General features: G+C 51.5%; 1 protein-coding gene and 1 pseudogene across 1 annotated transcript in view; one reads left to right on the top strand and one right to left on the bottom strand.

Annotated features, from left to right (window-relative positions):
• LHX4 (LIM homeobox 4) overlaps nucleotides 1-24,544 on the bottom strand; it is a 43,534-nt gene that overhangs the window by 4,285 nt on the left and 14,705 nt on the right. Inside the window, exons 2-3 of the mRNA XM_040263866.1 lie at nucleotides 21,146-21,317; nucleotides 5,270-5,472 (exon numbers count right to left, since the gene is read on the bottom strand). Of these exons, the coding sequence (XP_040119800.1) occupies nucleotides 5,270-5,472; nucleotides 21,146-21,317 (375 nt within the window). The remainder of the gene's footprint in view (nucleotides 1-5,269; nucleotides 5,473-21,145; nucleotides 21,318-24,544) is intronic.
• On the top strand, nucleotides 4,264-4,789 carry LOC120880506 (annotated as a pseudogene).

A 24,544-nucleotide genomic window follows, 5' to 3' on the forward strand; every position in this document is an offset into this window, starting at 1 on the left:
GGGTGGGGTGGGGTGGGTGGGCTGGGCTGGGATGGATGGGGTGGGGTGGCTGGGGTGGCTGGGCTGGGCTGGGATGGATGGGGTGGGGTGGGCTGGGGTGGATGAGGCAGATGAGGGCAAGTGTTGCTTCATAAAACTTGATCAGTGTTAAGTTGAATGTGTGTGCCGAGTTAAAACAAGTTTCTTACTGTGGCTCATATTCAAACACATTTTTTTGAAAAACACTTGTATAAAGAGTATTCGGGACAACAAGCTGACTAATCAACTGTCTTCAACGGATTTTGAGCCTCAGGTGCCTATAAGTCAAAGGCTCTTCTCAGCCAGAGTCCAGCACAGAAGCAGCACCGAGTTTAAGTGGTTTGCTCCTCTCCCAGCACTTAGGCTCATCCATTCTCTGCCCAGCACCCCTGCCCAGAGTCAGGAAGCGGAATGGCAGCTGCCTCCAGCCCCCTGAGTTCTCTGTGCCCCTTCACACTGGTGTCCTTTGAAGAGGGTCTGCTCCATGTCTATCTTCTTCCCTTTCTTCCCTTCCATCCAAGGAAGTCCTCTCTTAAAACAACAATAATAGCTGATGTTTATCAAGAGCTTGATGTGCCTATGATCCTCATGACCATTCTAAATGGCTTTTCTCAGGGTCAGGAGACCTGGGTTCACCATTCTCACTGAGTCAGTGATATGGGCAAGTCCTCTCACCTTCAGAAGCCTGGGTGTGGGCAGCCCGGCTCACACAACAAGCCATGGTGCACACAGTGGATGGGGGACAGGCCCCCAGCCCTCCCTTCTCCTCGGGCTGTTTTCTTCCCCAGCAGAGCCACCGTCATCCTCAAAGCCCCGCCACCCAAGTCCCTCCCTGGGGTCCTGAACCCAATGAGGAAGGATTCCAGAGCCACCGAGGCAGACACTGAGAAAACCTTCAAAACTCGTTGTTGGGAATCACTTCCTTCTTCCCATATTTATAGAAATAACAATGTGACAGCACTCGATGTAAATACAAAATAGTGCCTTTCAAAAATATTCATATACTCTTCAGAGTTCCTGCCAATGGGGAGGAAGTGGTGCAGTGGATTGGAATCTGCCTGCCAATGCAGGGGACACGGGTTCAAGCCCGGGCCCGGGAAGACTCTGCATGACGAGGAGTTACTAAGCCCATGGGCCACAACTACTGAGCCTGCACTCTAGAGCCTGAGAGCCGAAACTCCTGAAGCCTGTGTGCCAAGAGCCCGCACCCCACAACAAGAGAAATCACCACAGTGAGAAACCCGTGCACGGTAATGAAGAGTAGCCTTTGCTCAATGCAGCTAGAGAAAGCCCGTGTAAAGCAACGAAGACCCAGTGCAGCCAAAAATAAAGATTTTTTTTTAAAACCTTAAAAAAAAAAGTCCATATACTCTTTACACACAAAATTTGAAATAATGGAAACGTTCCAAATATTTAATTCATCAAGAATCACTTAATTTCAAAATAGGTTGCCTTAGTGAATTAGAAATTGTTCTCAGCATGGCCATTGGGCAGTGCCATTGGGACAAACCCCCGTTGTCCTGGGTTGGTGGCTCCTTGGTTCTGTACTGCTGGCTACATGCACAGAACTTTCTTCTTGCGATTACAGGGACTATTATGCTGTTATTTTAACATTCACTGTTATTATAATTTAAAATCTTTTTTATATCCTATAACAGTGTCATCCAAGTATTCATTAAGTAGCAGTGGCAGTGCTCATGCTGAAAAATGTACCCAAAAATCAATAACTTTGGTGCGGAAGTTAAATGTGATAAAACGCTATGAGGAAGGCCAAGCAAGACCATGATACCCTAGGATGTTAATTTAGGAGAGAGCATCTGGGAGGGACTGAGATAGTGCTGAGAAAATAAAAAGTAGCATTAAGGCAAAGATACATTTCACTGATTATGGATTTATGTGCTCCCAGAATACATCCCACCTCGATTTTTCACATTAATTCCTATGGGAAAATTAGCCTTAAAATATGTTAGTTTTGAATTATGCAGGGTCTCCTAGCACTTGTCCTTGGCATAAAAGGCAACCTCATTATATTGAAAATGCAAATATTCAAGGAAACGTAACAAATGAACAAAATTATTCACACCAAGGTACAAATAGCTGATACTCAATCCTTTGTGTAGCACAATGGAGGGTACCTAAGTCGGAAAGAATGTTTAGATTAGCAAGAAGGGATCAAAACATAAAAAGAGAAAGCCCAATGTCCCACAGCAGACCAAGGCCCCTGCTGCACTCAGAATCACCCAGATTCCGTGGGATGGAGTGTTCTCAGCCTCGCAGACAGCCAGAGGCCAGAATAACACACCAGAAACACTGTATCACGCCCGGTTGCTGGCAAACCTACAGCACATTTACTGTTTGTGTTTCTCTTCCACACTGGCCTCTCCCTCATGCGACATCCCATTCCACAAGCTGCAGCCTCTTTGAACCCCAGGACACAGCCCTGTGTGGCAGATGCTCTGACTCCCCTTGCGGCGCTGAGATGCTAAGGCTCAACCAGGTACACAATCGCCAGGGGACCCCCAAGTTAGTAGGTGACCCAGCAGAGATGTCCCCCAGCCTCTGAGGCCAGGTCCAGTGTCTTTCTACTGTCCTTCAGAGGTTCTGCGTGGCGCAAACAATCCTGGATACAAGTGTGAGCTCCACTGGGTCATTCTTGCCTCCCCAGCTGGTCTCTCCTTTTTCTTGACCCATCCACAGCAGCAGCGGAGGCCAGGCTGTGACTTCTCAGGGTCTAAATGAGGCCTCTGATGGCGAGAAGCAGCCACGGGGCCTGGGGGGAGGCCTGCATCCTTAATGTCTCTGGTGAAGGGCATCAGAGTTCCGAAGACAGCTTGGGCTCTCTGAGTCCCTCTGCATTGATGGTTTATCCCTGACAAGACGCCCTAATCTTCTGTGACACCGTAATTGACTCCAAAGCAACAGCACCAAGTGAGTTTTAAGGAGCCAGAGCAGATTAATACATTAAAGCAAGGAGTCTGGGAGCAGGCTTGCAGAGGCCCAGGAAAGAGAAGAAGAGATGGAAGGGCTGTCCATGCAAAAGGCCAGAGCTGGGGGAGGCGGGCAGAGTGGGGGGCGGGTGATGGAAGAGAGAGGTGCTGTCCCTCCCACCTCTGCCAGAGCCAAGCTGAGCTCCAGCAGCCTCACCAAAAGGGCCTCCCCATCACCACCCTTGAACTGTATTTATTAAGCAAAAAACTAATTTCTCCATGTTTTGATCATAACTATATAATATATAGGTGGGAACTCAGGAAAGACCTGGAAAGATATACACGAAATTGTGGTTGCTTTTTTTTTTTTTTTTTTTTTCAAGCCCAGAGCTGTCAACAAGAGCATTCTGCAGAACACCCTGAGTTCATAAAAATTCTAGTCAAGGGCAAATGACCTTGATGTTTCATGAGTTCGTGCATCTGAAATGCCCAAGGTGAGTTTGGCCAAATGCCAAAATCTGAGCCAGGCTGTAGGGTACAGCTGTGAGTGAGGAGCCTGAGGTGAGGTGGTAGGAGGTGGGAAATCAGACATGGTCTTTCTGAGGGGAGCCAGGGAATGGGGGTTCAAGAGCTCCCCAAGCCCTGAAAAGTCCCAGGAAAGACCCAGGGCTGCCCAAGAACACGACCTTAGGCGGCAGAGCAGCTGCTGCCCAGGCCGCCCCTGTGAAGGCAGGTTTTTCTCGGGTGGCTGCTCAATCCTGGGGCCCGACCTCAGCTGCAGTCCGTGCTGTCAGCTTCTGTGCAGACCATGGACGTGGCCCGGAGGCGGCCGGGGAGGGTGGCCGGGTGCGCAGGAGCAGATGGTTGAGATGGATGAGTCTCCCTGAGTGAGGAGAGCACCTGCTGAGCATCTGCTCCCACATGAGGGCCTTTGGGAGACACAGGACTCATCACCAAGTCCCTGCCCTCAGGGAGCCTGCAGTCTGAGAGGAGAGACAGCACGTCTAACGGAAACACAAGCTGACCTGTTCTAAGAGGGACTTAGGCCAATGCCTGGGCTCTTGCCTTTGAGGTGTGGAGGTGCTGAGGTAAATGTGCACCCCGATATAGAAAGCTAAGGACGGGGCGGTCCAGGGATCTGTCTCTTGCTTCAACAGTGCTTGGAAGGAACAGACCCAGGGACACCCCTCGCTCCAGCCTCCGACCACCCTCCAACCTTTTTACCAGTCGCGACCTTTGGAATCCTCCACTCAACTGTCCACTATCACCAGGACAAGCCAACACCATTTTTTGAGCTTAGCTCTATTACCCATCAACCATGAGCTCCCAGATGCATCAAAATTACTCCATCAAGGGGAGGCCGCCACCAACCGGCTGGTCAGCATGCATCTGCAGGCCTCCTAGACCTACCTCTCTCTGGGCTTCCATCTCAACCACAACAATATGGCTCTTGAGGGTGTGGGCCACTTTTCCTGCAAGTCGGACGAGGAGGAGCGCAAGGGTGTGGAGTGAGTCTTGAACATGCAAAACCAGCGCAGCGGCCGCGCCCTCTTCCTGGACACGCAAGAGCCACCTCGAGATGAGTCAGGTAAGACCCAGGATGCTGTGGAAGCTACCCTTCTCATGGAGAAGAACCCAAACCACACCCTTTCAGATCTGCATGGCCTGGGTTCTCCCCTTGCAGACCCCTGCATATGTGACTTCTTGGAGAACCACTTCCTAGGGGAGGAGGTGAAACTCATCTAGAAGATGGCTGGCCACCTGACCCACCTCCGCAGGCTGGCTGGTCCCTGGGTGGGGGTGGGAGAATATCTCTTCAAAGGCCCACCCTCAAGCACAACTAGGAGTCTCTGGAGACCCTCTAATGCCAGGGTTTCTGCCTGAAGTCCCTCTCTGCAACCACTGGGCAGCTTGTTAACACCTTGGAGCCCTCCCTCAAGCCTTGGACCAAATGGAAAGAATAAAGTTTTTTACAGCAAAAAACAAACAAACAAAAACTAAGGAGCATGGAACTTCCCTGGGGGTCCAGTGGCTAAGTCCCAATACAGGGAGTCTGAGTGATGATGAGCACAAGCTCCCCAGCTACTCCTGAGCCAAAGTACTGCCTTGTCCCAAGACAAGCAGCTGCTCAGCAACCATAACTTGATGCTTTCAGTGGGGAAGCCAATGCCGAGGACTGGGGATGGGGGGTGGGTGAGAGATCTCTCTCCCTTCAGGCATCTGGGAAGGTTCTAGAAGAGGCAGGATGCCTGCAGGGCTCCGAGGGGTGGGCAGCCTGGACTCTGGCAGGACAGAGGTTGGCCATGCAGGGCCCAGCTAATTACCGTTCTGCTTGGCTGTCTCATAGTCCTCCTTGCACACCAGTCGCCCGTCCTCCATGAGGTAGAACTCGTCCCCCGTGGCCAGCTGCCGGTTGCAGATGATGCATGCGAAGCAGTGCAGGTGGTAGACGAAGTCCTGTGCCTTGCGGACCACCTGGGTCGGGGGGATGCCCTGCTGGCAGGCTGTGCATTTTGTGCCGAAGCGCCTGTCAGGGAACGAGAGTGGATTAGAGCACGGGGGTGGGGAGAGGGGTCTGGCTTCCCCCCACTTTTCATCAGCCCCTCGCCCACCCCACTGTTCTGGGGTGTCCATGGGCCTCCACCTCTGGGCCATCCAGTTGTCCAGTTAACAGGTCATCAATTCACCCAGGGCCATAGGATTTTCCAAGTCCCACTGAGCAGACAGTTTCACCCTGTTTCCTGGTCTCTTCAGCCTTCTGGTGAAGCCTAAAGGACCAGTCCCACAGGGCAATTGCAAATGCCCATGTGCATAAAGCATCAGGCAGAACACCTCTTCGCGTGCTTCCCACAGGTGGAGCCGCATGGCCAGGACACCCCACATGTCAGGATCCACACAGGGGCTCCAGAGAAATTGCACTTCGGCAGCAGAGCAGGGCTCTTGAGATGGTTCCTCTCTTCCTCCTCTCCCCTCCACCCTGCACACGTCAAACCATCCTTACCAGCCTCCTCCCCCTTCCCACGGACAGCTCCAGAGATGTGAGCCCAGGTATCTGCACTTCTACCCCTGACACCATTCCGGGCAGGGAGTCTGCAGACCCGAGTTTAAAGGATGCTGCCTCAGACCTCTCTCCATCTGCACCTTTCTGGAGCAGCACTGAGATAAGAGGAAGGTGCCCACCACCAGCCTGGCCCAAGGCTGGGAAGGAAAGAGAAGTAGACCCATTGAAAATATAGTCCAGTTGGGTCATTTAAGCCCCGCTCCCCATTCTGGCCACACACATAGAGCCACGTCAGTGGTCCCAGAGGTCAGAGGGAAATTTGGGGCCAGTGTAGAGGCGGCGATGAAGGGGCGGGGGCGGTGGTGAGCCACTGCAGGTGAGCCTTCCCTGCTTCAGGAGGGAAGCAGGAGGGGCTGGGGAGGAAGGGGCAGAGTTTAAAACAGCAATCAACCTAATTATTCATGACATTTCACACAGCAGAACTTTATCTTCTTCAGGATGAAAGACTTCGCCTAATGGATCTGGGGAAGGTTTGATTTTAATGGTCCTTTTAACTAATGCTTATAGGCAGCCTGATTTCCCCTGAAAGGACAGTACATATTTCATCCACATTAATACCAAATAAATTAATTATGGTCATGGCTATCATGATGAATCCCAGATTAATGCAGAATGATGGGTCTCTTGTGCAGTAATGATACCTGCTGGGGGGCTGCAGGAGCCCAGAGCAGGCATGGCCAGCTGTGGCTTCAGCCCCCTCCCAGGGACACGGTCACAGAGAAGTGGGGGTCTAGATGGATAATCTCCAAAGAGCCAGGAGTGTGGCCCCCAGGACTGCTCCACTGAGGCAAGATACAAGGAGGGCGTCAGGGTGTGAGGGGCTGAGGCGTTTGGGTTGAAAGAACCCCAGACTTCTGAACTCCTGGAATGCCTCTGGGTTTTGTGAGGAGGGTGGCGTGCATGGAGCAGGCCTCTTGCGAGCAGAGGTGCTCAGACTGGAGCTCAGGACAGGCTCTGTCAGCCACCCCTGTGTTGTTCAAAATTGTGCATCAGGAGTTAGGGTCTGGACTTCCATCCGATTTTTCAAAAGGTTTCAAAGCTTTCATCAGATTTCAAGTCCAGGACCCAGAAAAGTAGAGATCACATCTGTTGAATAAGTCAGTGAATAAAGAATCATGCTTCCAGAGGTTGTGCATGGCGATGGCCAAGTCTGAGAATGGAGAACAACGTCCACTCTCAGTTCTAGGTGGTTCTGTGGCTCAGTACCTACCAGAGCACAGGTGAGAACAGGCTTTTTCCGCAACTGCTGTTTAATCACGTCATTGTATTAGAGAGGAAGGCAGGCAGGCACCCAGCTCGTGTGCGTGTGTGTTTCAGGGACAAAGGAAAGGAAAGCCTGCATATATGTCACTAGAGTGTGTTCTCAAATTGCACTATAGTTTTTCTATCCAGGCCAAGGCAATGCACAAAGCAGGTGTTTGAAATGAAACAATGCCTTCATCCTGCTCACTGCAAACCCTCTCAAATAAAACCCGAGTGTTCAAATCCTTTGCTGCAAAGGATGGAGCAGAAGCAGCTCCAGAGAAGAACTAGAGTTTTCCAAAAAGCAAGTCTTGTGGCTGAATCGAGGGCGGAGAGACCTGAGGAGGAGAAAGGCAGAGCAGAGACCTCAAAACAAAGCAGAGACTCCAAAACACAGTGGAGACCCCGCCACGCCCCTGCCCACAGGGAGGGCCATATCCTCTCCCCACTAAAAAGCAGGCAGTGGTTTTCAGTAACCAGAAGCCCAGTTGACACCAGAGCCCCAGAGACATGAAAGATAACAGGGGTATAAATTTAATCTACATACCGACAGTGATTCATGCATGAGGGTGGCAAGTGCACAAGAAAAATGAAAAATAAATGGACTTTCCCACCAGCGTTTTTTAGCAATTGAAGCAATTTTCCTGATTGTGGGATTTATGCCGATGGTAAGTGGAAGTTGCTTCTCGTTACCTTTCTCCCCCTGAAGCACAGCCAATGGGACCCTTTGTTGAGGGGACTGTGTGCACCCTTGGGGCCCACAGGGTTCCCCCAGTGTGGCTGAGGCCCAAGGGGCACCCAACCCCCACTCCTGGTCAGAGCCAGCGAGCCCAGAACACGGTGCCGTCATCCTGTGGGTTGCGGATGCAATGACAACACTGTCGTGAGTTTCCAGATCTTAGACTAGCCAGGGCTGCAGGTGCAACAGCCATGGCCTTGAAAGGCTGTGCGGCTTGTTCTGCGGCAGGCAGTAATGAGATGGCCGTGGCTAAAACTTCCTGGATGGAAATAAGATACAACTGTGAATATGCCCTGAAGGATGACGGCGATGGGGGCAAGCAGCACACTGGCCAAGGAAGAGGCCTCCGAGGAACTTGCCAGTCAGCACCCGCCTCATCCTATCACTGAGCCCCTACTGTGTGCAGACGGCACTGGCCTCACTCATCAGAAGGACAACCCCTCTGGTGAGTGCTGCCCTGCCAGACCTCCGTGGACAGCCGGTCTCCCCAGGGAAAGCAGTTGGAGCTGATCCAAATGACAAAGAAAATGCAAGGAAGAATTCCAACAGCTCACAAGGCTTTTCCTCCACAGTGCAACATCACCGGCGATTCTCATAGCCCTGCCCAGCGAGAACCTCTGAAGGAGTGGACGAATGCATGCTGGGAGGAATGAGTGTGCCAACTGCGTCTTCAAGCGCGGGTCGGCGCAAGCAGGGGAGAATTAGCACGTGATATAACCGACTCTTTGTGACCCCATGGACTGTAGTCCACAGGCTCCTCTGCCCATGGAATTCTCCAGGCAAGAATACTAGAGTGGGTGCCCATTCCCTTCTCCAGGGGATCTTTCTGACTCAGGAATCAAACCTGGGTCTCTTGCATTGCAGGAAGATTCTTCATCGTCTGAGCTACCAGGGAAGCCCATAATAGCTGCAGCTCCTGGCAAAAGCTTTTCAAAGAAGGGACTTGAACTCCCTGTAAAATGAGGCCTGAAGTTTATTAAAACATCAACTTTTCACCCCATGTTGCTCTCATCATTACACTCAGTCCACAAATGTCTCCCAGCCTGAAAGGTAGGGACTCTGATACCTTCTGACAAATGAGAAACTGTGGCTCAGATTGGTGAGGTGCTGGCCCCAGCTCACACAGGCACAGAGTAGAAAGACCAGGATTTGAACTTGGTGCTTCTGACAGCATGGCTGGCACACAGTGGGCGTCAGAGACGCAAATGCCACCGAGAAGCCAGTCATGGTGCACCCACTCTGAACTGGAACTGGGGCTCAGGGCCCTGTCCCCTCTGAGCCACTGGGGTCCCCGACCCTGCAATGTGGGGACCGCCCCAGGAACCCTCTCCCGACAGTGTCACCCCAACACACTGACTGATCCTGTCGACACTCCCCTGCCCCTACAGGTCAGGCGTGAAGGGCCTGGGTTGCTGTCTGTGGAAATGCACTAGGCGTCATGGCTGACATTCAAGGGCTGCCCCAACCCCAGCGACAGGACGAAACCTGTGTCCTTGGTCTCACCCTTCCCTCCATGTTCAAGCCCGAGTTCCCTCGGCCCATGTATCTGTCCACTCCCACCCCTCTCAACAGGCCTGGCTGGCCCACTCTCCAGCGCAGGGTCTCCAGATACTGCAAAAGGGACGACAGGCACACCTGGCAGGCACCACATCTTCTAGAAACAGGTGCATGTAAACCCTATACACAGGTGTTCCAGCACACTCCTCAATTTATGTTCTCACCTACGATCAGACCAGGTACCATATTCAGGTCACCAATACGATTAAAAAGCAGCTCCCAGTTACCAAGCACCTGCTGTGTGCCCCTGTGTCCATAACCTCACTTAAACCCCACCACCACTCAGGGGACCCTGCTCCCTCCCTGGGGTGTCATCGCCACCCCCAGCCCACCCCCTCCCTCCTGGGTGGATTTTGCTCCTGGCTCACCCTCACGCTCACCATCCCTGTTGCCAGAATTCTCGGTGACATCAATGTCCCCACAGCAAGTCCCTCCTGACCCTGTCCACTGAATTCTTTGCCCTCTTCTCCTGAAGGTCATGGGCTTCCCAGGTGGCTCAGTGGTAAAGAATCCACCTGATGCAGGAGACGCAGAAGATTCGGGTTCTATACCCAGGTCAGGAAGATCCCCTGGAGGAGGAAATGGCAACTCACTCCAGTATTCTTGCCTGGGAAATCCCATGGACAGAGGAGCCTGGCAGGCTACAGTCCATGGGGTCACAAAGAGTCAGACATGGCTGAGTGACAGAGCAGGCACCCCTGAAGGCCATATCCTCAGATACTCCCTCTCATGGTGCACCCCAGACAACGCCATCAGGAGCCAGACCGCCTCCAGGAATGACTTCCAAGTGTCACAGTGTCTTACCCTTCCACTCGGTGCCCACAGCAGCCTGACTCCCACAACCCTGCCACCCGGCCCATTCTCACCGCCCCTCACTCTCCTCACGGCCTCACTTCCCCCCAACCCAGCAAAGACTCTGTGGTCCATCCTAGGAACCCCTCTCCTGCCCATACCCTCACTCTCCACTCTGCTCTCAACCCCGACCTCCGCCACGCAGCACAGATGTCAGAACAGAGCTAAGGGAAACAGACCTCCTCACTGACTAGATGACCTTTAAATTCAGGGTCCAGACCTCAGGAGGGCCTGAGAAAGCACAGTGCCCCCTCTTGTCTGTTAACCTTCCCACCCTCCCATCCCTTCTCTCTCCCAATCCCCTCATCCTTGGTCTTAGCTGGTGGCCCAGCTCCCTGTTTCCGGGACAAAAGAGGCGCTCTCAGCAAAGGCCTGCTAGGCACTCCCCCTCTTCTGTCTACCCACCGCATGCCCAGTCTCTTGCTCCCTACAGCTGACCCATCTGTGCTCCCGGTCAAGGCGGTCGGCCCATCTGGGCACAGAGTCCACCCCTTCCTAGGAAGATCATTCACCAAGCAACTAGGCCCCTTGGCACCCACATCATCAATGTCCCCTCTCTATCACAGGTACCCAGCAGCATACAGCACACTGTTACTTCTGCCACTTCAAGACAAAAACCTCTTGACCCTACTCCTCCCTGCATCTCTACTCCCCTCGGAGCAAAATCCCTCAAAAAAGGGGTTTATACACAGTCTCTAATGCCCCTGTTCTCATTCTATCTTGAGTCCACAAGTTGCCATGTGCCAACTTGACTGGGCCATAAAGTTCCCAGATATTTGGTCAAACGTCTTCCTGTGTGTGTCTAGAAGTGGTTTTGGACAGATTAACATTTCAAACAGTCGACCAAGTAAAGCAGATTGCCTTCCTCGCTGTGATGGGCCTCTTCCCGTCAGGTGAAGGCCCAAAGGGACCACAAAGGCCTGTCGTCCCAGGAGTGAGCTCCTCCCGCTTGACTGCGGGAGCTGGGATATCGGTCTTTTCCTGCCTTTAGACTTGAACTGAAGTGCTGGCTCTTCCTGGGTCTCAAGCCTACTGACTTGTATATACCATCAACTCTCCTGGGTCCTCCAGCCCACTGACTGCAGGTCTTGGGGCTTCTCAGACTCTGAAATCCTGTGAGCCCATCCTTAAATTAAATCTCTTTACACACCCACACACACCCACACCCACACACCCACACACCCCCCTCCCTGTTGGTTGCATTTCTGTGGGAAACCTTGACTAATACCAGTCAGGTGGTCGCCCATGAATCAACCCCAACTTCACTTAACTGAGGGGCCCCACACTGCTGAATCCGTTGGTCAGGTCTCATTGTTCCTCACCTTGCACCACATCGGCTCTCCCTCCTCCTTAGAACACGTCACTCACTGGGCCTCGGGACCTGGCTTTCCGGGTTCTGCTCCTTTCTGTGGCAGCCCCTGTTCCACCTCCCTCCACCTCTTCTTATCTATCCCACACCTCTGGGGATTCAACTTCCACCTCCAGCTGGGACCTCCTCCCAACTCCAGATGGTACATCCCATGGCCGCCCCCTCAGCATCTCAATTCCTAATCTTTCCTCAGCATCTGCTCCTTCCCCATCTCAGAGAAGGGTGATTTCTCTCTTCCAGTTGCTCAGGCCCACAGCCTTGGACACCCTCATCTGTCAGCAAATCTCATTGGCTCCACCCCAAATTACATCGGGCGCCACTCCCCCATTTGTAGGGGAAGAAATAAGTTCAGGGAGGGTAAGAAACACGCCAGAGACTTCACAGCAATAGACAGCGGAGCTGGAATTTGAACCCCATCCTCTTCCTTTCTCTGGGCTGTTGGGAGCAGTCCAACCCAGGCCCACGGCAGCCCCCATGCGTGGGAGCCGCCACAGAGCGGTGCACCATCCCAAGAAAACAAAATATCACACAACTTAATTTTATGCTTTAATTGCGTGGCGGTGATTTACTGCTGGCCGTATATTTTTTCCCCAGTTGACACTTTCCTCCATGTATTTCTTTTATCTATCACCACGCTTGACAGGTAAGTCGCTGATATTTACTGTTACTGTATGTACCAATATTTCCAACATATATCACCACCACAGCCATGTCACAGCACGCGGAGTCCTGCCCTAGAACAGTCAGCCTTCTCCAGATGTAGAAGGTGCCATATTTGGAAAAGGCCTGACACTGGAGAACATTAGAGCCTTGGAGAATGGGGACACAGCTACGCCATACGCATATTCACACATAAACCTCCCAGGCCCAGCAGAACTCCGCTCAGGCTCCACTTTTTATTTGCAGTTTCTAATATAACATTTTTCTTTTCAGTGAGCATTCAATATTACTTTGAGATGAATGCAACTGGAAGAGCTTTAAAATCAGTCACCTAGTCCAACCTCCTCGTTTAACAGAAGAAAATGGCCCGGAGAGGGTCAGAGATTTGCTCAAGATCACATATAGCCCAGTGAGTGGCAGGAAAAAAATCTACAGCCCAACTCTCCCTTCCCCCAATCACATGTCCCTGCTTTCCCTGCTGGGGGGAGATTTGCTTCCCAAGAGGCAATGGGACATGTAGGATCTGACCCTCTTCCCCCAGAGTCCAGTCCATCTCTCTCAAACTTTTGTGACCATGCATGAAGCATTAGGACTCACCAGGGGAGTTTCTAGTGAGCTCTTTCGCCTGAACTCACAAGAGCCCTTATCATAGGCATTATTAGTCCCTTTGCACAGGTGGGACAGGCTGCCAACTAGCCCAACAACATTGTCCCTCCTTTCCACCCCCTTCATTCGGGCACTTAATCAGCCCTCCTGATCCCAGGCTAATTCTTCTCTGCCAAGGTGTTAGCTGAGCTATAACCAAATTACAGAAGTGTAGAAGTGCCAACTGGGATGTTTGCTTAAAAGCAGAAAAGCCATCCCTGATTCCTGACCCTGGCCCCAGATTGCACATTTTTAATATGCCCCTCATGAATGACCCTGGTGCAGCTGTGGCATGGACTGTGCTTTGAGAAACCCTATGTAATGGGTGCTCTAGGCCCTCTTGCAGCAGGTGCAGACTGCCTGTTGAGTCTTGAGCCCTTCAAGGCCTGAGAACTCATTCTCATGGAGGTACAGCAGGCACTGGGACGGGAGAGGCATAGGGCCCCCTCCCAAGCCACTCTCACCCCATCTTGCAGCCAGCCACAAGGACCCACGATGCCCATCGCGGGGTCTATGGCTGGTCCATGGCTCCTCCTCAGGTGGGGCTTCCAGGGGCACTGACAGACCCCAGGAGCCACAGCCACAAGCCAGAGACTGGCTCTCACTGGACGCTCACGTGATCTTGGCCAGAGAATCAGCAAGCAGTGTGATGGAGCCAGGCGATGAACCCCTGAGTGCTGGGTTCAGGAGATTCAGGAGCCAGGGTCGTAAGGTGACCAAAGATGGGCCTGCAGCAGGAAGGCATGAGGGGAACAAGACGAGTAGGACAGCTGATTGGAAAGCTTCCAGGGGTACAGAGGCAGGCGACAGGGCCCGAGAGAAGACAGAGGCAGTGGGAAGGGAAAGAGAGGGCCTTCTGGAGGTGGGACCCTGAATGAAAGGGGGCGGGAGGTAAAGGAGGGAGGGGTGGAGTCCCAGTGATTAAGAGAATGGGGCTTGCTGATGCCGCCGGTGTGTGGCAGGGTGCCCCCACCTCCCACTCCCATGTTACTCCAATCCCTCTTTGTCTGAGGACTATGTTGCCATAGCCAGATGCTGGCTGACTCTCAGGCTGATCTGCAACTATTTGGTTCCAAATTGATTCCCCAGGACACACACGTCTCTGGTATGCAGGTACCACAGATGTCAGGAGGCCTTCACGGCGGCAAGCGTGGGCTTCTGGAGGGTGGGCAGGCGCAGCCGAACAGAAGGGCTCCGGGGCGGGCAGACAGATAATCTGTGGACTCATCACTGCCTGATATACGGCCTCAGGTCCCAGGGGGAGCTGCTCGGCTAAGTAATTGCTTCTGCCTTGATTACAGGCCTTTGCAAATGACAGTGGGCCTGGTCCCACAAGTGTGTTTGAATCTTACAAATGTCCACACGCACAGCTACTATCTGAACCATCTGATCGTTACCTTAAAAGGTTTAATTTGCTTAGTGAGGGGATTAGACTATAAACTATTCAGAAATTATGGTAAGTCACAGGTCAAAGAGACCCTCCCCTTGTGAGTTCTTTAAGAACATTTTTCGAGAATGGTGTGTGTGTCATAGTAGGTGTGTAGTTATCAAAAATAACAGGTGGCTCGGCAAGAACCTGGCCCCAGACTGGACCCACAACCAACCGCAGAACTAAAGTGTCCTCTTCCTGTGGCAGCAAGGTACCAGCCAGCTAGAGGCACTCCTGCAAGCATGGGCTGGCCCCTCCTGCCAGAGCTGGGAACTCCACTTTGGGAAGTGAAGGCTGAGGGCTGCGGTCACCACCACAGAGCTCTGGATCGCACAGGGAGGGGATGGCATCCTGTGGAGAAAACCCATGGCGTCTCCACACACCACCCCCATGCCAAGAGGCGGACAGCTGTTCCAGCCATCTGACCTGCCATTGCGCTGGACAGGTCCCACCTCCCTCTCCGGGACCCCTGTCTGGCTCAAGGCTTTTTGTAGCCTCTGCCCCCAGGACCCTCCTTTTCTTTTTTTCTCTCCTCCCTACATAGATATGCTGTCATCGTCTTAATAAGAATAGCCAGGGACTTCCCTGCTGGCCCAGTGGTTAAGACCCAGCCTTCCAAGGCAGAGGGTATGGGTTGAATCCCTGGTCGGGGAGCTAAGATCCAAAATGCTTCATGGCCAAAAAACCAGAACATAAATCACAGAGTCAATATTGTAATAAATCCAATAAAGACTTTAAAAATGGCCCACATCAAAAAATAAAAATAAATAAAAGGGTAGTTACCAATAATGATGGATACTAAGTACCTCATTTCACTCAGTCCCCAGAGTAACTTAGAAGAATAGACATTTTTATTTTCATCTCTTTTTTCAAGATGAGAGTGAGGCTCCAAGAGGTCTAATGCCCCAAATTCACACTGAGCCTGGATTCAAACCCAGTGCTTGCTCCCTCTCCAAATGTCCAACTCGGAGCGCAGGCCTTACCCCACGTTCCCCAGGTTGCCCGATGTCCCATGGGCATCTTCCCAGCTGAGGGATGGAGGCCCTGGTTACAAGAGTGATTGGCCCAAGGTCACTAATGAAGACCTCACAGGAGCCAGCGAAACCACCCTGCGGCCGGGCCAAACGCAGAGCTTGCCGGAGCTGAGACAGGCTGTTCTGAACGGCGGGAATAAATCAGCAGCTCCCGGGCTCCCAAGGACGCCTCTTACCTGCCCTTGGCTGACAGCCCGTTACTGCCTAGAGATTGACTGGCTGGGGGAGGGGCGCAGCGCCCCACTGACAACGGTCCAGCAGCCCCCCATCTCGCTGGGTCCCCGCAGTGCAGGCAGGGGAGGGCCTCAGGCACAGGGAGACACCCCCAAAGTAGCATGAAGTGTTAGACAGGAGCCCCCTGGGGTGGCAGTCACCCCCAAACGACTCCAACTCTTCCCCACGGCCTCCTCTGGTAGGCAGGTGTGAGCATAGAGACCTGGCAGCCAGGATACAGCTTGAAGCTCCCCCACAAGACTGGAATGTTCTCAAGGGCTGTGGCTTACCTTAAAAATGTATGTGGATCTTGCCCTTTAATTCTCTAGCTCTCTGTTTTCATGTTATAATAATCACTGGTTTGCTTCTCAGGTTTTTGTGTAAATCAGCACAGCATCTCTATGCCATGGTTTATGCCCAGTACACTGCCGCGACCCAGACTACCCTGACCTCCATGTGAGGAGTTCTAGGCTTTTAAAATCATCTCAGTGGGAGCAGGGGGGCAGGAGAAGCCAGCCCAGCCTAGCCCTGTGGGAGAACTCTGACAGCTAGTCCTCCGGGGCCAGAAACCCAACACGCAGAGATTCTAGCACCTAGCAAGAAGAACCCAGCAGTGCTGGACACAGTTTACACACCACCTTCTTCCCATTTCACAGCAACTCGGTGGGTTAGAACATCACCTCTTAACAGATAAGGAGATGAGGTTTTCAGGAAGGCCTGGTCACTTGTTTGCTGATGAACAGCTGGTTAAACACAGAACAGTAATTCAATCAAGCTCCATTTGAGTTCAGCAAACCAGTCTGCTCATAAAATGACTCCCTCTTGCGAAACGCTCCTATGTACCCAGTCTTGGGGCACTGGAGCTGAGAGACATTAAGGAACTTGCCTAAGAACCTCCAGCACTTGAACTGGTTCCTGGAGCAGAAAACCTGTTTTCATCATGCTTCAAAGTAAGGGAGCTGCCAGGGCCCAGACAGTGAAGAGCAAGGGACCCAGAAGCCCAAGTCCTAGACCCCTGCTATCCCCAGGCTGCAAGGAGCCAGGGATCCTCCACACCTGGATGCAAAGTTCAGACAGGACCTGCTCAGCAAACACAACCCAAGGAGTTGTTGGCTTCCTAGCTTGCAATTTTGTAATAGTCTCAGAAGCACACTGCATTAGTCGACTCACCGCCTCTCCTCTCTGGCCTCGGAACTTTATTTCCTTTGGAGAAGGGAAGCCAAGGACTCAAGAGGCAAAACAAAACACAGTAGCAAAAATCAGCCAATGTTACTGAGCAAGACAGTGTTTAACAGGGCCCGCCCTGCCCCCACCCCACCTCCAAAGCACAACCACCACAGAGTACAACCTTCCAACAGGACCTCTTTCTCTGTCTGTGCACACGCCAACATCGCCCTCTGCTGCCAGGCACCAGTACTGCCTTGTTTCACAGGCTCGAGGCTAGGGGAAACCACTCTCCATCTTTCACCTCCACCCTCCCCCCACTTCTGGGGCAATCACCCCTCCAGCTCCTCACAATACTGTCTTGATTCACAAAACTTCACACAGAATAAAAGATGTCCCTGGAGTTGTGCAAAGCAGTGGCCCTGCCCCTTGTTATAAAACAAAGTGATTTAAAGTATTGATCTTGGAACTTAGAAACACAGTGCTGATCAGTAAGGTCAATGAATCCTGCCTTCTGTCTCTGAGTCAGGCTTTGAGGCAGATATCATAAGAGAGTAGTACTTTTTATTTTTCCTTTTTCTCTTTTACTTCAAGGTGCATAGAGAAGATGCCTCTGACCAGGCATCTTTCAAGGGCCACAGCCGCAAGCATTCTGAGGTCTGCTGGGCAGACTCAAGTGCACAGCACCTGCTGGGCTCTCTTGAGGCCGTCAGAGGTGACTCCTGCAGCCTGGTGTGAGATGTGGGAGGAGGGAACTGGGGTGCCCAGGACTGCCCTCCCCTCCTGCCCCATCTCCTGTTCTCTCTGCTCCCAGTGTCCCTCTGCATGTATGTCAGCTGAAAGCAGGTGCCTGGTGACCTTTAATGAGCTGCAATGAGGAGTAGACCCCCAGTTCTGCAGCCAGACCACTGTCTGAGCCCCAAGTGGGCAGCAGGTCCCAAGCCCTGAGGATGGGCGATGAAGCCGCTCTGACTGTAGACAATGCTCCCTCCCTGTCCTCACCAAGGACTGTGTCTTGCTAGACCAAACTGTGCTGCACCTGGGCCTTCCCGTACCAAACAGCCATGATCCCATTGCTGGGTGAGTCCTGACTGCCTGTAAATCCAAGGGTCCTCCCTGGAGCTTTGTGTCTGATCGTCCCTCTGTGGGCAGTGGGGGGGTATCACTTCCACTTTCCATTTCTCTCCATACAGCATCCCCAGCACAGAATTAATGACCTGTGGATTCAGCACTGAATGTGTGGCCAGCTCCTCTTAACAAGGGGCTCCAGCCCTGATAGTGGGCTACCTTACAAAGCAGAAAGATCTCAGGAGAGGAGAGTAACTATGGCTAAATAAGGGAGGCAGCCTGGGCCTCTGTGACTTGCAGGATGCCAAAGCTGTGCACAGAAGAAACTGGTCCCCACAGCACACTGTCAATTCACCGTGTAATCTACTCTTTGTTGCATCAAGCCCAGCAACAGCCTATGTGTACGGGGGAGACAGAAAAATGAATGGCTAATAAGCCTTTCCTCAGGCCAACAGGTGCATGAGGGACCAGCCAAGCAAGGCAGCCTGTGCTGAGTCATCGGCAGAGACAAGGTGTAAGATGGCCAGGCCTCCACCAGGCTCCCTCCACCGAGGAGCTGGACTCACCACCATGGAAGGATGGGGAGACCTTGAGAGGATGGACCTCATCCCCGGACCAGGGTGTGGAGACGAGGAAACGCTGAGCACGCCTGGGAAAGGAGGCATCCTGCTGGGGGCATCAGGTACTCAAGGAAAGCCATGAGCTAGGACTGGACAGGAGGCTGGGCACCGGGCAGAAGGCTCTGGTGGCACAGTGTTTCTGCAATATTCTGTAGGCAGAGGGGGGCCTGCCAAAGGAGCTGGGGATGATGGGTCAGGACCTGAGCTGTGACGGAGGACACTGGTCTGGTAGGGAGGTGTTGTGGGCAGCAGCCAGGGGGAGGGAGGTGTTGTGGGCAGCAGCCAGGGGGAGATGACTAGAGACCCTACTGATGAGTCTCCAAGGTCATGGAGGCAGGGATTGGGGCAACAGCCTGGGTGAGTAATTGTCATTGTTATTTCTGGTCTCGGGCTTATGGCTCGTAGGCTTGTGCTAATCCCTCTGTACCCCGCTGCTTGGCCCCTCCTGGGTCTAAATCGATCCTCTTCCTTTATCACTACCTCTCCCAAAGCCAAAGCTACATGCCAGCTGCTGCTACCTCCTGTTCCCAAACCTGGAGCTAGCCAATCAAGGTCCAAACATCAGATAGGGCCCCAGGGCAATGCCAGGGCTCAAAAGGGCTTCTCTGCTTACAGAGCTCTAGGTCTTTGGTCCTGACAGGCCTGTACCCAGCCAGAGTTCTGACCAAGGACCCCTCAGCACCTCCACTGTCCCCAGATGGGCAAGAAGGCAATGTGGCCTTCCGCTCACCCTGGAGTTCACTGAGGATTTCCGAAGGTCCAGGGACAAACGGTAGGATGAGGCGCTGGCCCTGGAAGCATGGACAGCTCAGCAAAGCCCCAAGGCCAGGCCCACCCACCTACTTCCTCCTGCCCTTTCCCCCACCCCCCAACACAGAGGATGACAACTGCCCTATCCGGGGCCCAAAGAGCTGCCATGGTACTTGACCAGGGCATCTGTGAGCAAAGAGGGTTGAGGCAAATTCTTGTTGTGGAGAAAGGACGTGAGTGGAGGGGATGGAACTGCTTACATGCCAGAATACAGGCAACAAGGTGAGCATCAGGGGTGGGCAAAGTAAGAGGAAGATGGGGAGAAAGGGGGGTGCAGTCCACAGAAAAGAACCAGAGGCCCACCCCTCACCTTGGGTGTGCCTGTGCTAGCCACTGCCCCACCCTTTGGGAGCCTGAGCATAGATGTGTGTGCGCGTGCACACAAACACACACACACACACACTTTCAAGGAGAGAGCAGAGCTTATTTGACCGAAGTGTGATAGTGACAATGAGTCCTGCCTTCTGAGCACAAGCCGTGGAGGCAGCCCCCGGGGTTATCAACACCATCTTTAAAGTGCTTTTCAACTCCTATTGTACTGACAAAATTGGAGAATCCTCAGAAATTCAAATCACTTACTCCCTGCAGTTAAACCTTGGGAAGGATTTGGGAGAAATCTAGTTCCATATCCAGGAATGGTGCTTCTCCCCATTTCTTCTGTCTCCAGAATACACATCCCTTGAAGGAGGCGCACCATCTCTCTGCGGCTTGCTCATTTTTGCCCAGTGTTTCCCGGTGTTGGTGAGCCACCTCGCAGCCCCACCACACTCCACACACCCCAAGGGCCACCTGTCACTGACAGACACCCCTCACCTCTTGTCCTACCAGTCAGTCCATTTCATTCGAGGCACCAGCCTAAGTGCCTAGGTAATAAATTCTGGAAGAGAAGTGCCAGACCAAATGCTATGGAAAATAAATTTTAGGAGATCCCCTCACTCTGACCTAAAGTTCCAACAGGATTTTTCTTTCTGATGAACCCAATCCCAGAATGAAAAACCAAGGACAGTCTTAAGAGCTAGTTCTCATGTATCAGGCACTGTCCTAAGGAACTTACACATGTTGACTCATTCAAAACTAACAACAACCCTATTGTCATCAGCCCCATTTTATAGATGAGCAAACTGAGCACGGAGAAGTTAAATAACTTGCTCAAGAGCACATAGCTAATAAGGAAGTTCAAACCCAGGCAGGGTCTGAGCTCTAAACCATCACACAAAACTGTCTCTTCCTCATATTTCCACTGAAGTCGATGACACGGTATGAGCCTGGCTCAACCCCTACCAGGAGCAACTCTTCTCTGAGACCCTTGAAACAGCCATGGAGATGCCTCTAGATCTGAATTTCAAAGGACCACTCTGAAAGTCACAGGAATGATACAACCAAGGGCCCTGAGGCACCAACTGACAAAGATAGAAAGAGGAACTCCTTTTAGGATTTGCAGGGATCCTTTGTCAGTCACCCTGGAGAAGTCTGGCTCCTGCCTCCTGCGGGCTCCTCACCCCTGCCCCCTGCAGAGCTCATGTGAGGCTGAGATTCTGGGCGTCAAGGAATGATAGGGCTGGTGATCAAAAGGTGGACCTCAATGAGGAACAGCCTCTTAGCCAGGGTTCACCCGTCCTACACAGGATAGACCCCTGCCCCCTGTCTTACCACAAGCTTCCCCCTCACTGCATGGGGGAGGCGGTTAGATTAGGGCAGGGAGAGCAAGTTGCACCCCACCACCCAGTTCTGACTTACTTGAAGAAGTCTTCCTTGCAGTAGACGCTGCCAGCCCTGGAGAAGCACCGGTCAGCCAGCTGCATCTGGCAGTCCGCACACTTGAGACAGGAGCTGTGCCAGTGTCTGTCCAGGACCTTGAGGATAAACTTGTCCAAGATATGCTGGTTGCAGCCAGCACACTGGGGAATCTCTGTGGAGAGAGGTGAGAGAGCTGTGTGAGCCTTCTGCAGAGCACTGCTAACCGGACCAGGTGCTGTGTGGATGCCTTCTCATTCTGCATGATCTGGGAAAGAACATAAGCCAAACTCCCAGAGCTGCCACGTACGGTTGTGCAGGTTGTACACTGTGCAAAGGTGCCTGGTCAAAGGAGTAGGTTGGGACTGAAATCCAATCCATGTTTTGCTGGCCTGGCTTTGGGTGGCTTTGGCCCAAAGGGCCTGTTTCTGAGGGCACCACAAGGCTAGCAGCATCAGCTAACTCCACTTATGCCAGCTGTAATTCAGCAGCCAGTGGCCAGGAAGACCCAATTGCATTCACTTTTATTTCTGTGACATTTTCACTGAGCTGTGCTTAGTCATTCAGTCATGTCTGACTCTTTGAGACCCCATAGACCGCAGCCCACCAGGTTCCTCTGTCCATGGAATTCTCCAGGCAAGACTATTGGAGTGAGTTGCACGCCCTCTTCCAGGGGATCTTCGCAACCCAGGAATTGAACCCAGGTCTCCTGCACTGCAGGCAGCTTCTCTACCATCTGAGCCACCAGGGAAGCCCATGACACTTTCACTACTGGGTAGAATCTGTGCTAAAAGCCTCTAAAGTCAGCCCTGCCTAGGCATGGACTGAGAGGCCATCTGGCCTAAAAAGAAAATGATATGTAGGGGAGAGGGGTAGTGACCAAGGTCCATGCCTAAAGGTCCAAGAGGAGAAAGAATCTCAGTATTTTAATGAACTACAAAAGATACCATCAATTAATATCCCCAACTAATATGACTTCATGTAGTACTGCAGACAGGAAAACTAGACACTGCTTTTCCAGACTCCCTTGCAGCTCAGGTTCCAAATGTGATTTAGAGTCTGCCAATCAGATGCACTCAGGAGAGACCTGAATTCAGAACTGAGTAGAATGGAGGCACAGCCAAGAGGCAGGTTTTAATGTCCTAATCAATCATGGCAGAAGCAACAACATTCTGGGGACTGGGAGTTATTCCCAGAAGCTTGGTCCAGGGCTGGCTCCACTAAGCTGAAAGTCATCTAATACATACCTGGTAACTGACCACTTTCCATTTAAATAGTGAAAATGGACTCTGTTGTCCGCAATTGAATCCTAACCACTCCCCCATCCTGTTCCTGAGTTGGGTGACTTCCTAGCCAAGGTTTATTTCTCTGCCATCCCACCTCTACCAAGGGATTGCTCAGGGGATTGATAGTATTTTGAGTCATTGAATTAGTTTCAAAATGTATAAAATGGTCAGGCTTTCACAGTTGGATGAACAAATAGTATAAACATCTCTAGCTATTTTCCCTTGTCCTTTTCCTCAAAAAATGGACTGTAACAAATGTTAAGAACAAAAACATAAAAGGGCAAGCATCTGGCCTCCCATGGTAGTCTCAAAATACAGCAGGTCACAAGGCTGGCAAACCCTGGGGTTTCTCATCTCTATTATAGCATTTTTTACTACTTGTCTTTTTACACACTCTTTCCCATTAAAAAGCGGAATCCTTAAGAGCAGGAGCAGTATTTCTTTCTCGGTTGTGTCTCCTCCATGCCTAGCTCAGTGCCTGGCACACAAGAGTACCTCCAAAGATATTTATCACCAAATAAATTACTGATCAAATCCTCTCTAAGTCATCACAGAACGCCAGGCTGGGCTCCTGTGCTATACAGCAACTTCTCACCAGTTGCCCATCTTACACCTGAGAGTGTATATATGTTGATGTTACTTTCTCCATTCGTCCCACCCTCTCCTTCCCCCACTGTGTCCACAAGTCCTTTCTCTATATCTGCTTCTCTAATAAGTTCATGAAAACCATTTTTCTAGATTCCATATATATGCATTAATGCATGGTATTTTTTTTCTCTGACTTCACTCTGTGTAACAGGCTCTGGGTTCATGCACCTCACTAGTCCTCAACGGACTCAAACTCATTCTTTTTATGGCTGAGTAATATTCCATGGTATATATGTATCACAGGGAAGGAGGTTAGGGAGGGTATGTATGTATATTTATGGCTGGTTTGCGTGGTTGTATGGCAGAAACCAACACAAGAATGTAAAAAATGTTAATATATATGCTTAAATTTACAAAAGAAAATTCCTAAGAGGCTCACCTGGAGACAGTTCTTCACTAGTTTCTCCTGCACATCCCAAAATGTCAACAAAATGTCAGCTAAATCTCTTGTGATTTTAAAGTGTTCACATAAGAGCATTAGCCTCAAAGCATTAAGGGGAAAAACTGAACACAGCTAAACCTACATGAAGAGAAAGCTTTTGCAAGTATTAAGTCATTTATATCTAAAACATAGACAGGCTATCAAGACTTGTGATTTTAAAGTGTTCACATAAGAGCATTAGCCTCAAAGCATTAAGGGGAAAAACTGAACACATCCAAACCTATGTAACAGAGAAGGCAATGGCAACCCCACTCCAGTACTCTTGCCTGGAAAATCCCATGGATGGAGGAGCCTGGTAAGCTGCAGTCAATGGGGTCGCTAACAGTCGGACATGACTGACCGCCTTCACTTTCACATTTCACTTTCATGCATTGGAGAAAGAAATGGCAACCCACTCCAGTGTTCTTGCCTGGTGAGTCCCAGGGACGGCGGAGCCTGGTGGGCTGCCGTCTATGGGGTTGCACAGGGTCGGACACGACTGAAGCGACTTAGCAGCAGCAGCAGCAAACCTATGTAAAGAGAAAGCTTTCTCAAGTATTAAGTCATTTATATCTAAAACATAGACAGGCTATGGAGACATTCACTAACCATCACTGTTAGCCCTGTACACACAGTGTTGATCTTGAACCCAACTGAACCCCAACACAGTCTGTTCCCTTCATGGCCTCAACAGGCACCACCATTGCCTGAAGGTCAGACTCACTAGATGCCTTGCCCTTTGACCTGATTCTCAGACCAAAATGAAAACTCTCTGATATATGTATGCTTGGACACTCACTACCGGTCCCAGTTCAGATGGGATTTTCTTTTTATCTCAAAAGCTTTCCTCCTTGACAAAGAAACTGTTCAACCAGTAAGTATTTACCAAGGAGTCCCAGCAAAGGGCTAAGCACATGACAGCTATAGGAATTTCCATTGAATAAGAGCGGCAAGATAGGACACAGGTTAAGACCCCGGATTCTGGAGCCAATCTGCCTAATTTTGATTCTGCTTTCTAAGCTTTAACAAATCATTGCGTTGGTCAGA

The sequence above is a fragment of the Oryx dammah genome, unplaced genomic scaffold (assembly GCF_014754425.2).
Source record: "Oryx dammah isolate SB20612 unplaced genomic scaffold, SCBI_Odam_1.1 HiC_scaffold_21, whole genome shotgun sequence".
Taxonomy (NCBI): domain Eukaryota; kingdom Metazoa; phylum Chordata; class Mammalia; order Artiodactyla; family Bovidae; genus Oryx; species Oryx dammah.